We start from the raw sequence: 14,308 nt of genomic DNA, 5'->3' as shown, positions 1-14,308 counted from the left end.
AAAAAAAAAAAAATTAACTGTGTTTGAGATTGACATTTTGAAACTCATGCTTTGCATGTGAAAGTATCTACACCCATACAAGTTCAGAATTCTGATTATATCCTACAGCCACCATTTGCAGCAGTAAGTTCAAAAGGGTTGCAGAACAGGACAGATTTCCAAATAAATTGCCCAAACCTATCCGAACACACCAAGAGAAGAGCTGCTTTACAAGAGTATTGCTGTCTTTGTTGAGAACACACTTGGAGTCTTTCACATTTTTAGCTTTAGTCACAACAGAAGACTCATGAGTCTAACAGCGCTCTTTTTTTTGCATAACTCTGACATTAACCTGTAGAAACGAAACAGTCTCAATTTTAGCTTTCAGCTGGCAAACGTTTACGGGGCTTTGACACGTATATGCACAAGTAGTCCCGTAGATTGGAGGCTGCAGTTAGGTGCCTGCGTGAGCATCTATATAAGCAAATTCTCTTTAGTTAGATTGCTTTAACCGGATTGAAGGAAGTGCTATTTATTCAAGATTTTATTACAAACAAAAACATGTAAATTCATATTAGCCACTGAAAAAGTTTCTACAATACACAATTGAGTTTATTAAACTTGATAATCTTTTAAGTATTTATCATCAGATATTCAATGACAAGAGAACCTTCATTTTAGCACCTCATTCAAATTAGTCCTGATTCTGCATTGCACGATGCAGTACGACTCTAAGGACCACAGTCATCAATTGTAAATCATCCAGCTTGCAGTACTATAGTAGGTGTACTGGATTTATCTGAGGGAAATGAATAGTTTGCAAGGCAGAAGAGTAGTTTGAACTGTACCAGAGAATGCTTTCCCCACTGAAGATCTGAGAAATAGCAATGAATGACCACACTCCTACCACCTCACAGCACATTTCTCTGTGTCAGCAGTGAGAGATGAGCGCTGCAGACAAAATTCCAATCAAGTTCCTGCCTGTGCTATTTCCTAATAGCTGTCCCCTGGCTGCTCCTTTGTTCAGCCCCTACAAAGAACCCTCTTGGGTTATGTTTTTTTTTTCTATTGACTGACACAGGGGCTTAGCGTGGAATTCAGGCTCTTTGCTCATAGCCCTTGAAGATCAGTTTCCTCAGAGGCAACAGAAGTAAAGGAATATGGCACAAATTCAAGTCCAGAAGCTGAAAAGGAAACAGTTTAACACAGTGAATAAACCTTACATACACTATGAATGCAGCATTTCACACAACTGACAGTGGGAAAGTAAACTTTTTTTTATTAACATAAACACCACAAACTGGACAGCATCATTTGAGACTAGTTTTAATATTCAGGAAATTAAATACATATAAAAAGTGTCAATCATTCAGCAGTAAAAAAAGATAATTCTTAAGCATTATAACAAAACAACACTAGTATCCATTACCAGCAAGTTTATGTCAGGTCATCATCATTTGAATAATGAAATGTTACTTCTCTAGCATCAAATGGCACGTTTGATACATCAGATGTACATATAATGTGATTACCTCAGTGATAACTTCTAGACAAAATACAATCCTGTAAATTATTATTATTATTATTTTTTTTTTTTTAAAGTATAACTTCATCAAAATGTTGCTACATAGCACTTCTGTTAAACTCATACAGCTTACAAACCACATTTCAGTAATTCTAGGAGTCTCTGATTATATAAGGATTTATTATATTATAAAAAATTAGTCCATCTTTCTCTTTTTTCCTTTAGCAGGAGTTTTGGAGGTACGTTCATTTTCAGGGCTTGGTTCCCACAGTGCATTTCTTACAAATCTGGAAGCTGCTCCTTTATCAAGTTTAGATGCCTTTTTCTTGTCTGCTATTTCTTTGACCTTGTTCATATATGTTCTTATTCTCTCCTAGAAAAAAAAACAACACACATTTCACACCATTCTTTCAAGATTGCTGCTAAAGTAAAATCAATGAGTAGAAGCACTCCACATGGCATACTTCTGTGACCGTAATACACAGAAAAAAAATCACATCTTCTAAATATATATCAGACTCTTTGCAAACTTCAGGCTTCCCTTTTAGCTGATTTTCCATCACAGATATCTACTGCACGAATATTTGCCTGACACCCATCACCAAGTGAACATGAAATACTACAAATTTACAGTGAGACAACAGAATTTTATTTATCTTGCAAAGTTAAAACACAAGATACTGAACGTGATTAGGAATTTGGCCCATGATTTCCAGCTGTACCAGAGGTTTCTTTCATGACCGTAAATAACTAAAAAGTCTGTTTCCACTGTCATTCCATAAAGCGAGGGAATACTTTCCTTTCTTGTCATCCTTAGTCTATCATAACAATTTAGTGTCTGCGCTTTTTTAAACAAAGCATGGCTCCGATTCAGCCACGTCCCAATTTAATAATCTATGTACCAAGTCATCCTCAGCCAGTTCCGTGATCGATAAACAAGGGTACTCTGAGGGTGTAATTAAAACCCTTTAAGACAGGAATCACCCTCTGAAGTGCCTGCTTCTCTCCACTAAGTAGAGAGGACATTTACACTAATTCTGTAAAATACATATCTTGGCTGACAGATTTCACATTTAGATGTTTAGTCCAATTATGGCCTTGAACTTGAGGGTCTTTAGGTATTACTGAACAAACAATAAACAACAGTAATATGTGCGTAAAGCACATCCAATTCATGTGTCAGGTAAAGTAATGTGCAAGTGTGGATTAATAGAAGGATACTGATAACTAAATACATGCTGATAACCCACACAGCCATTGATAGCCTTTTTAATCAGGAACATAAGTTACAAAATCTACACTACAAAACTGATTTTCAGTCCTTCAGTGACCCATACAAGCAAATGATTTGTCAAAAAGTTGGACACTCTTTCCGTACCAAAAACCTAGCTTTAATGAAGACAGCCTTACAGAGCCCGAAATCATGACAGACTGCAGTATTTCTTTGGTGACTGATACGGCGAATGAGAACAGGTGGCAAGCCTACATGTATCGGCATGGGAAGAAGGAGCTGACAGATGTCAAAGTGGCAAAAGAAATGAACTCTGATAGCTTGAATGTGAGCTTTATTAATATCGTTTGAATTCCAGTGTACTGTCTGTATATACAGAAGGAGCAATTCTAAAAGCAAAACAATCATGACAGAACAGTCTTTTTTACTCCCTTTCCACACAAATAAGAACATTACAATGCTCTTGGAAGGAAGGAAAGCACATTCATTCACCTTCATACTTGTAAAAGGAAAAGAAACCTGGATAAGAATCTAGCCTATGATAATTCACTCATTCTTCAAGTTAAAATGACTGGCAATTGTGAAGTAAAATACCAGCATAAAATATCCACAGCAGAAGAGTTACAATTTATTTTTAGTATAGCTAAATTAACGCAATATTCAGACGCTATATAATATAGGAGGAACAAGAAACTGATTGAAAGCTCATGAAATATTAACTGATCCATTTTTTAATATGATACAGTCTAGACTACTGAAAATCTCACAAAATTAAAAATAGAAGTATTGCTATTCAGCCTTCCACATTTTTCAGTCCTATCTTCCATTGCCCAGGTTACGTAAGGATTACATTTAATCTAAGTATATGACAATTGCCCAGATTTAATGTTTTCATTTATACAGGAATTAAAATGTGTAGCTGTAAGTTTTGATTTCTATTTTTTTCTTCACGCTAAATGATTTGATTTTTTATTTTTTTTTTTAAAGTCAGCAGAATTTTCAAGATACCAGGGTTTCTATACTGTAGTCATGCATCTAAATGGAATATAGAGACAAACCTAAAAGATTTATTATAGGTTGTAAATATGTCACTAATGCAGAGTTACTGGACAATACACATACAACTGGTGCCAAAAAAGCTTTTAGCTTTGTTGCTGAACTAGATTCTTTACTGCTGAGAAAATGAATTAATGGAGGACTTGGAAGGGGGGGGCTCTTTCCCGTCTCTGCTAGTAAATCAACCACACTATACTTTCAGAGTCACACAAAAGCAAGAAAAGGCAGCCTCAGAGATTAACATGATTCCAAGTATTTATAAGAAAAAAATGCCATATTGGAAGTGATAAATTATTATCAGACATGTAACATTTTTCCATTTAACAGATACAAGTGAAAAGCTATTCTGTTCAGAATTCAATTCTCAAAACAAAGGTGGGGAACAAATAAGATGATGACACTTTATCTTGTTCTTATTTCAGCAGGCTCTACAGTGATGCTTTAAACCGTATTGTTGGGAACTGAAAATATGACTTCCTTAATGTAGAGAACCCAGCAGGGCATATGAACAGGCAATGATGTAACACTATGTAGCATATGCGCACTATTATGGCAACATACCAATTTTAAACATAGATTTTAAATATACATTTATTTCTGTGTGAGTTAACTGTCCTGGGAAAGTAAAGTATGGCAATGCATGCATCGTAAGAATCTTACCAGTTCTTGTTTCACTGGATGTTCCTTTGGATTGATTCCCTGAGTAGCCAAGTACACTACAAGAAGAAAACACATTTTTTTGAAATGGAAGGCTGTGATGACCAAGGGCCCAGTCAATTGGTTATATAGGGAAGTGTAGTTTCCACATAAAACTATTAACCTTAGTGTTAACTGTATGGTTAAGTATCTGATGCACTACGGTCACGAAATATTGCAGTTTAAAAATGCATATATATATAATAAATAAATAAAAATACATAGCGTGGTTAAACCTTGTCCTTTCAAGAAGGACTGAAAAGGTTGCCAATAACAGGAAAAAAAGGCACAAAGATCTTCATGCATGTACAAAGTCAGCCTTTGTAATTAGCAATTTTTGATTTGGAGTTTCAACATCATTTACCCCAAGAATGGCAGTAATTTGGGTCCTCAGGGTAATTACTAGTTTCTAATTATTTGGCTATGAAATATGGTTATTTAATGTTTGCAGCTGTCTAGAAATGTTCAAATGGTGATCATTTGAACTATTTCTTATCATATACTTACCCCAAAACATTGAATTTAATGTGTATGCTGAAACCAAATCCAGCTTTGCTTGCTCAAGAGGCTCTAACTAGAATGAAAAAAAAAATTACACATTAAGCAAGATGTGCACAGATTTTAGTAATATTCCCATTTTATAATTGTATATGAATGCATTCATATACACTGAATGAGCACTTAAAAAAACAAAAACAAACACAAGTTCACTAAGAACACATCCAAGCCTACTTTCCTGCCATCACAGAACCATTCCCTCCTCTTCAAGTATTCACACCATTTTTCCAGTTCGATATTAAATGCCACAATCCCAGATAGCCGAAAGCACAAAATCGATTAGCACATAGCTCAGACTATTGTTCCCATAGTCAGGGAAAGTCCCTATTTTTTCCACAGAAACTTAATTCAAAATAGTTTCTGCTACCACTGGAATTAAAAATAACGTCTTACGATTGCTGAAGCTCAAATGCAAGTATGAACGTTAACACTACACATGTTAGACTGTGTTCAACGCATGCTGGAATACTTAGGGCTGCACAGCAAAGGAAGAATAAAGGTAATGAGTTGTGTTTTTTTTTTTTTTCCCCATCCAACTGTCAAAGTCAATTTACTGTTTTAGTCCTATAGGATTTCCAGAAACTCTGATAAGATCATTGTACAGCGCACTAGTTCCAACATGGATACTGTCAAAAGATTGGTGTTGTCAAGACCATTTTCTTCATTTATTTATGTTAGAAATCCTCAGAGAATAAAGAAGTTCCCTCACATGTTAGCTTTTTCTTGCCTTAAAAAAAAAAAAAAAAAAAAAAAAAGGAAGTTACATGTTAGATCTTAAATGTTAAAAGGCAGGCTTGTATGAGGTCTTCAAGCAGTACCGTCCTCTACCTTTGTGTCCTGATGAAACAACACAAATTTTTCAGACTTGTGCTTATAACACAGCTAGAGGAGATAGCTCAGGTTTTCAAGCATCAGATTCTGCAAGTCTGGACTTCTAGAATCAGAAGATCAATCCTTAGTGTTGCCAAATCATCTTTGCATCCTTCTGTATTAACCAAGTTCCACGAAAGTTTGTAGCAAAAAGGTCTCAGACAACTGTTAGTGAGCTCTCCAGTCCAGAAAACTAGCATGCACTTTCAGGAAGATCTGGAATAAGGTGGAATGCCCTTTACCTAAACGATTTGCTGGTAGAATCATCACTTTTTACCTTAGAAGAACATATATTTCATTGCTTCATTTGTAACACCCTCTGGGTACCTTAGCAATGTGAGTTTCAAACAGGGTAGTAAGTGTCATATTTGTTATTTGTCTGTACAATGGCTAGCCAAACAGACCCTTTTATTCAATTCAGGTTCCAAACTACTCCTGTTTTAATAACAGAAAGGCTGTCAAAAGGAAGATGATTTACCTTGTAGAGAAGCTCACTTCTAGGAACAGACATCATTGTCTTCAGCATCTCATCTACAGAACTAAGAGATTTTTCAAATGTTGTAAGATAATCATGAATTTCAGTGGGATATTCTTCTGCGTTAATATCATCTTCTGACGTTTCCATCTGGAAAAAAGAAACAGAACTAATAATCCTCCCTACAGACTCAAAAAGACTCTTAAAATACAACGCGTTAACATTTATACATTAAACATTACAAAAAACATCTTCTGAAGAGTTCTAGCAAGTAACATCAGTGCTGACACAGTTAAAGGTCCTGTGGTTTCAGGGATCTCTCAACTGATGTGCAGAACTGCATGAAGGAGCATTACAAATGACGTGACTGGAGTACCTGTTCTTGTACCAGCCCTAAACCAGTTTTTAACTTTTATGGTCTGTGACAGAAATTATTTGCTTGCGTAAAAAAAGTGCTCCATAAATCACGGTACACAGAGAGCTGCACCAAGCAACAGGCAGAGCACTAAGAAAGCAGTGACAGGGCTTCAGCCCATCTTAGGAACAGACATTACTTCAGCCTCAGAGCAGTTATCCAGCACCAGTTATGTCAGGGTCAGTTACATCTTCCAATCCTAAATTTAGGATTTGGTCCAAGAAACTCTTCTTGTAGACCCTGTTTTTGGAATTCTCTATGGGGTATTATAATCTGCGATATAACTCTACCAGTAAATGATGCTGAGCTCATTTTGATTTCAGAATATGCTGCAAATCTTGAGGACATATCTACGCAAAGCAACTGTGAGATCAGCAAGGATGTGAAAAATCCCAGAGCCTTCCATTTTTGATCCCAGCATTTGTGGTAACATGGCATGGCTACTGCCAAGCCATCTGGCTGCTGGCTTACGATCAAGATCTTTAATTCCTCTCTAATCATAAATCACTTATTATCTTGGGGAGTTGATGTTACTTAAAGCTGTGTTATTTTCTACAGCTTCTACTGATTGAGCAATGATTTTTTAAAAAATGTTATAAGGAAAGAAATGAAATATATCATTTTCCTGCCCATTTGTTGGGCTGCATCAAGAACAGCGTGAGCACCTGGAGCACCACAGCCCCTTCTACGTGGGGTCAGTGTGATAATCTCACTGCCAGCTGCTGAGTACAGGGGGCGAGAGCATCGGTTGGAGAAACTGCACTTTGCAAGTTTGATCTATGAACACCAAGCCATACAGCCCATGCAAACAGCAAGGAAACAGCAAACAGCTGTCACATCGCTGGAGTTTGTTTTAAAGATTTGATCTTTCCCTTTTCCTGGCAGGAGCTTGGTTTGTGTGAGAGAGGTTTCTTTTTATTTATGTTGTCTGCTGGAGGTCAAGCAGGACAAAGATTGGGAGGAAAAACAGTGTGGAGCTATTTTACTCAGGCTTGCCTACAACTTGTTTTTAACCACAGCAGCGCGATGCCAAGCATATGATCAGCCAGTTAACAAGCCCAGTTCCACTGCTGTTATTTGCACGGTTTAGAATTATAATCCTACTCTGCTGCATGACTTTGCATCCTGGTCAGAGTTCGTATAGTGTTACAATTTGTTGAAGGTCCCCTCGCTACCCCAGCACTTAACTCACTCCATCTAAATACCATTTCAGCCACCTGCAGCATATCTGAGCAAGAAAGCTGAGTTGAACTGACGAGATACTGTCACAGAAAGGCGAGATACCAACACAGTTATTTCTGCCCTTTATCATAATATTGTTTGCATTTCATTCTGTCCTGGCTACCTGCACCCTTCTTACGCTGACTGAGCGAGTCCGCTGTCTCTGTTGCTGTGTTATAGTCTTAAAACACAGCACATAAACCATGCAAAGCTACAGAAGGAACTAGACTCTCCCAGCTGCTGATACAGTTAAGCCTGGTTAGAAGCTATCTGTCAGCACAGAGTTACTATACTTACTCACACAGGGACAGAGGTGTAATCCAATCCAACAATATATGGGGCTTTGCCATTCTCTCCGATCCCTTATCTACTACGGTCTAAATTTTACAGACACGCGTGAAAACACTGACAAATTCCAATTTTTCTCTCTCCCTTTATCAGGCCATCCAGCACCAGCAACTACAGGAAAAAAAAAACACAGCAAATTCCTACAGCAGGAATATGTCACCAAAACTAGTCCCAGCTTTTTTACCACAAAAAATGTGATTAAAAAAAAAAAAAAACGTGGACAAACAGGCACTGCAACATACACGACATTCTTCTCAGTATCCCAAGCTAGACCTAAAGAACGAGGCAGAAAAACTACAGGAAGATAGAAGGAAAGAACAGATGCAGCCCAAAATACATTTTTCTCTGATTGCTGCCTCATGAATCAGAAAGAGCTGCCCTGGTAACATGATGTATTTACTTGGCATTTAATTAGCAAAGAAAGGGAAAAACTGCTTCAGCCTTCCATGGAACAAGGCTGCACGTTACCATGAAGCCTACCACGCACAGGCTGTCTGCTGCTGCTGCCCTGGGAGAAGGAAGAGTTTGTTGGACTTGTGTTTTCTGTTCATTTCAATGGGAACTAGAGCAAGTTCCTCCTCCTGCTGTGTAGGGACTTCTCTCTTTTCATTAGACTATTGTTTCAGCATTACTAATCTCTAAGCAGGATACATTGCAGCGTTGGCACATGCCAACAATACGGCAGCAGTCAACAGCCTAAAACAGTTTTGAGAGCATTAAATCAACAAGAACAAACTTTACACTGCATCAGAAAACAAGGACACCGGAAAGTGTTTCTGCCAAAATCAACACACAGACTGCACAGTCACACCTGCTGAATGACAAAGCCAAGGATGCAAGGAACTAAGACCTATCAGTGGCTCTGTAAACATGCCTAAAGGCTACACTGCCCTCGATAGCTATGTTTCAGTGATTAAACCACAAACAAGATTTCCTCAAAGCACTGCAAGTGTTTCCCTATGCACTTCATGCAAGCAGAATTTTAATTCTGTTCCTGAAGTGGATGTTTACTGCACAGGATTTCTTTGTTGGATTTCAACTGTATTTTATTTGCCACAGAGATCAGACTTCAAAAATTAGACATAGTGCAAATATTAAGATAAGTGAAGATAATGAAAATATTTGCTGGATAAACATTTGAATAATGGGGAAAACTCGGGGAAATATGGATAATAAAGTATTTTCAATATCAAGTAATAACATAATGCAGAACGCATAAACTGCGGTTGCGTGATGATAGTACTTTATAAGATCTTTAATTTTGAGAACAGAAAGGAAAGTTCACAACCCATAAGCATAAAATAGAAAAGGTCTACTTTGATTAAGGACAATGAGGCAAACCAGAAGTGATGAAAAACGTGGCATGACTTCATAACATCCAGCCAAAACACCTCTCCCTTTTAACTCTGAGGTCAAAAACTCTCATGTAGTTTACGGGGGAAAAAAGGCTAGAAGAGATACTGTACTTGAGGAAGAAAAGAAATTTAAATCACAAAAGTAACAAGTTTTCTCATGAAAAGGATTTAATTGCATTTAAGTCTGATTAAGAAGTGCCAGAAAATGAGTTTTCACAGGTGGTAATTCTCATTTATTCACCAACATGACTACATTTATGTGAACTACTTAGAAAGCAAGGAACATCTTGTTTTCTCTCCCGTTAACACAGTATAAACAGTGAGGAGGAATACACTCAGCATTCAGAAGGGGGAGGGACAGAAACATTGGAAAAGAAATACATAAAAGAAACATGAAAAGGGGAAAGCAAGAGAAATGTCATCTTCTGCAGGCTATATAAAAATGACTAAATGCAGTTTGCTGCAGTGCTAACATGGCTATTGATCTAAGATCTAACTGCATTAAATTCTGCGTTAAGGAATTTTATATTAAAAAAGCAGATGACTACACACAAAGCAATTAGCAAAACTGTCTATGTCCATATTTATCTGCCAGGAGAAGGAAAAAAAAACTCTGCAGACTCCTCCTTTCAAGAAAAGCACAACCATGGCTGGCACACAAAGGTAAGAAAAGGAAAAAGTAGAACTGTGGATAATTTGCAGGTGGCTTTTATGAATATTCTCTGAATTTACGTGGTGCTTAAGCACAAGCCTCAGAAATCAACTGCCAGCTGGCTTAAAAAAAAAACAAAAAACAAACATTCCCTCCTGCCCACCCCAAGACCAAAATCATATCTCTCATACTGAAAGATATAAACCCTAATTAGGCCCTGGGTACACCTGTGAGAGATTTCACTGAAGATGCATGGTGAAGGTAACAGAAGCTACAGGCATAGATCGAGGTGGTAACAGGAATCCACAAAAGATAGAATTAAAATATGCTCTTAGTGTCACGCACATGGTTTTCACCTGGAATTAAAAATGCATGTTCAGGATAAAAATTATGTCTGAAATAGTTTCTAAAAAGCAAACAAAAAACAGAAGTAATTCAGCATCCTTTGCATTTACTACTGCATCTCAACACTTCATGTTAACTCTTGTGTTTTTTTAAGCACTAGAAGGCCTTATCTTCATATTGAGCTCAAATCTTTTTTTTTTTTTTTTTTTAGATCATTCAGCTAACAAAAATCAGATGAGACTTTCTTCCTTTTCATTAATATCTGCAGGCTACATGAAGAAAACCAAAAGAAACCCAAACCCTTTTGATCCGGGTAGCTAAAATGCTTTCAAACTTAAATCAAATGCACTAGCAACATCAGTATGATCAACCATCTCCACCAGCTCTCAGGACAATGTGTGTCCTCCCTCTCTGGAGTTCCGACTCACAACCTGCAGCAAATGCAGGTGATATGCAAACACAGCAGAGTCTGTCCCTTCTGCTCTAACCTGAATTCCCTGCCACAGCTGTAGGACCAAGCACTTGGAACACACAACAAGCATTTCAATTTAAATCTACCAGAGATGACAACAAAGTTCTTTGATTACAAACCTCTTTGGGGCAAAGAAACCCATTTTATTTTGGACAGAGATACCCATTCTATTTGCAAAGCCGTAGTACAATAGGCTCTGATCTGTGAGAGAGACTCCTCAGCATTACTGCAGCGTAACAACTCCTTAGTTACCTGCTACTCATCACCATGTCCACAGACCTGTTTTGCCACTGATGCCCTTCAAGCCAGCTTGGGGCAGCTGGAGAGTGCATCTAGTACAAGTAGTCAGAGCACTCTTGAAACACCAACTCACAGTCTTGTTTGCAAGAAAGATTTCCATTGCAAAAGCGATTAAGCCTACCATGAAATATCAAGTATGCACCAACAGGCTTACCTTGATCCCCTTAAAAATATCCCAACTTGAGCTCTCCAACATGCCCCTTGCGCTACAATGCAAATGGGCAACAACCAAGCAATCATTTTCAAGCCCACCTCCGAAGCTAGGCTCCAGTCTGTGTCCCAATGTGCACAAAAATACCCTGTTAAACAGCTCACAGCCACAGGCTCTGGCTGATGGCACTGAGATCCAATTTCTTCAGCCTCAGAGGATCCGCAAAGTTTATTTTGCTCTGTCTTAAAAGACTATCAAAATTTCAAGGAAAGGACTAATATTGCAAGTGAGCCTTAACGCTTCAGCCCATGGGGGATATGACATGAGAAACGGGGTATCTCATCCTGGCCCTTATTCACTTCAGCCCCTTATATACACAGAAACCAGCTTTGATATAAACCTTCAACTTGATCTGTATGATTCCCAAAACATTTTTATTCTCTGTGGAGTGTCATCAGCTGTCCTGGATTCCATGAGGCTGATGACACCATCATTTCCTCTGCTGGACAAATGCAGCATACACTGGCTCTTGCTCAGCTCGAACCTGTTAGTACTTCCATCAACAAGTACAAGGATAAAGACAGCTTTCTTTAGGTATGTCCAGAACACTTCCTAGTGAGAGGTTTTCCAAAGAGCTCTCACACTCCAGACTATTTTAGCACTGTCCAATTCAAGACTGGGACTTTAACGTGATGTTAAATTTGAATGTCTAAAGTGGTTTCTAAAAATACTTTTGGTCGCACTGAACCTCTCAAGAACTTCTACAGCAAAATGCTATCCCCTTGCATAGTCTGAACCACTCTGACAATTTATCTGTAACCCAATTTGTTTGTGACAGCAGTCAATACTTCTGTCCAACCAAAATTCTCCGAAAATAACCAGCCTCCAGTCCGCAGCTGACATATGCTCCAAACCATGGAGTTTAGTGCTGCTACCAAAATTTGCTGCCACTTGTTTCCTCTAGACACTAACTAATAACTAATAAACTGACAAAAAGGAGAACAACCCCTATCAGCAAAGAAAAGGGATATGCAGAATATCACTGAAGTGAGTGAATAATACAGAAAACTAACCTGGGACCTGGAGTTTTCACAAGGAGAGAATTAAATAAGAAATCCTTGTAGGATGGAGAAGAGATGTGCGCTGGCCTGACACAGGAAGAAAGTGCATGGCAGTCACGATAGCCTGACACAGGAGGGAGAATAGAGAACTGGGAGAATAGAGGATATATGGAAAAAGGAACACAGCAAAACAATTTTCCAGCAGAGAAAAATTGAGCTTATACAAGTGAGTGAGAAGAACACTGCCTGTGTGAAGAGGTAACTAAATGCGGTGTGCACCCCAAGGCCCAGCAGGATGACCCACAGCAGGCCTGCACGAAGAATGGAGAAAAGCAAACGGAGTGGGCAAAGGAAGCTCAGACAAACGTAGTAGAATCTACAACCTCAAAGCTTTCCTAGTCCATTACCACATCCCTTTGGCATCAGTTCTGAAGTTAACAATATGAAGCCTCGCTCTCATTCTTACCCCTCAGTCAATCACCTTTATTTCTTCTTGCTGTGCTGCCTTCTCCAGCTCTGGTTCTGCAGCCTGCAAACGTGGTGACCAGCACTATTCCAGCATCCTGTTTTATTTGGAGGGCTTCATGCTTTTCTCTGCTCACCACTGCATCCCATACATATCCCACAATTTTCCACTGATGTTATTAAAAACAAAGAAACTAACCTTTGCTAAACGCTGGCATTTTATATAAAAATCCGATCATCTGCGCACACATGAAGAACCAACTAGAAACATGCCTGTCAAAACGGGCTGTGGGATTTCTGCAAATTATCCAAACGCCTGCATTTCTGATAGGAAGCCTAAGAATGCCAACAAACACCTTAAAGTTGTTAAAAACAAGGCTTTTTAACCGACATAAGCTAAAGTTCAGCTTGTGAGTCCCCTAGTAGGTCACTAGTGGCAACTAAAGGTCCAACCACGATGCTGTGACACAGGAAGAGCACAGCTTTGCCTTCACGAGAGCTCTTATACAAACTGCTGCCTGCCTGCCGACGGGACGGAGCTACCCAACCACTTTACCCACGGCCTGCACGGGCACGGCGGATTTTCCCGTGGAAAAAAAAAAAAAAACAGGCTTTTCTCACAGCAATCACTAACTAGCGCTCACTATTTAACATTCCGCAAGCGGCAGCGCAATTTTAGCGTTATTCAGCCTCGAAACGCCCTCACAGACCCCACGAAGCCCCCCCCTCAGGGCCGTCCCCTCACGGCGTCCCCTCAGGGCCGCCCAACGGCCGCGCCACGCGCCGCGGAGCGGGAAGGGGGGGGGGGGGGAGGGAGGTCTCCCAGGTGGGGCTGCTGCTCTTACCTCCGCGCGCGGCTCCGTCGCGCGGCTCTGACGTCACACCGGGGCCGTTGGGCGCGAGGGGCGGCCGTTGGGGCCCCGCCTGTGAGGGAGCGGGGCGGGGCGCCCGTCAGGGGGCTCCTGCACAAACCATGAGCATTTTATTAATTGTTTGGCTTGCTGCTCCGTGCTCTGATAAGGCTGGTGTGAGCCCAAACAAGTCTTTCCCCTAATGTTGGAAGCGTATCTAAAGCCCTTCAGGCGTTGTACTTGTACAAGTCTTGTCACCGCCTTGTCCTCATGGAGATACAG

At 39.4% G+C, this 14,308-nt stretch overlaps 1 protein-coding gene across 2 annotated transcripts; it reads right to left on the bottom strand.

Annotated features, from left to right (window-relative positions):
- Positions 1 to 1,232: 1,232 nt before the first annotated feature.
- C1D (C1D nuclear receptor corepressor) lies at positions 1,233 to 14,076 on the bottom strand. 2 transcript variants are annotated; one of them, XM_032185584.1, is made up of 5 exons: positions 14,021 to 14,076; positions 6,394 to 6,540; positions 4,995 to 5,061; positions 4,452 to 4,507; positions 1,233 to 1,877 (listed from the first exon to the last, which is right to left on the bottom strand). In XM_032185584.1, the coding sequence occupies exons 2-5, from the start codon at positions 6,538 to 6,540 to the stop codon at positions 1,701 to 1,703; spliced, it is 447 nt and encodes a 148-aa protein (XP_032041475.1). In that variant the 5' UTR covers positions 14,021 to 14,076; the 3' UTR covers positions 1,233 to 1,700. The 2 variants fall into 2 exon arrangements, with proteins under 2 accessions (XP_032041475.1, XP_032041476.1); XM_032185585.1 differs by lacking the exon at positions 14,021 to 14,076 and adding an exon at positions 12,723 to 12,814.
- Between the last annotated feature and the right edge of the window lie 232 nt (positions 14,077 to 14,308).

Source organism: Aythya fuligula, chromosome 3 (assembly GCF_009819795.1).
Source record: "Aythya fuligula isolate bAytFul2 chromosome 3, bAytFul2.pri, whole genome shotgun sequence".
NCBI lineage: Eukaryota > Metazoa > Chordata > Aves > Anseriformes > Anatidae > Aythya > Aythya fuligula.
This window is presented reverse-complemented; position numbering and strand designations above follow the sequence as displayed.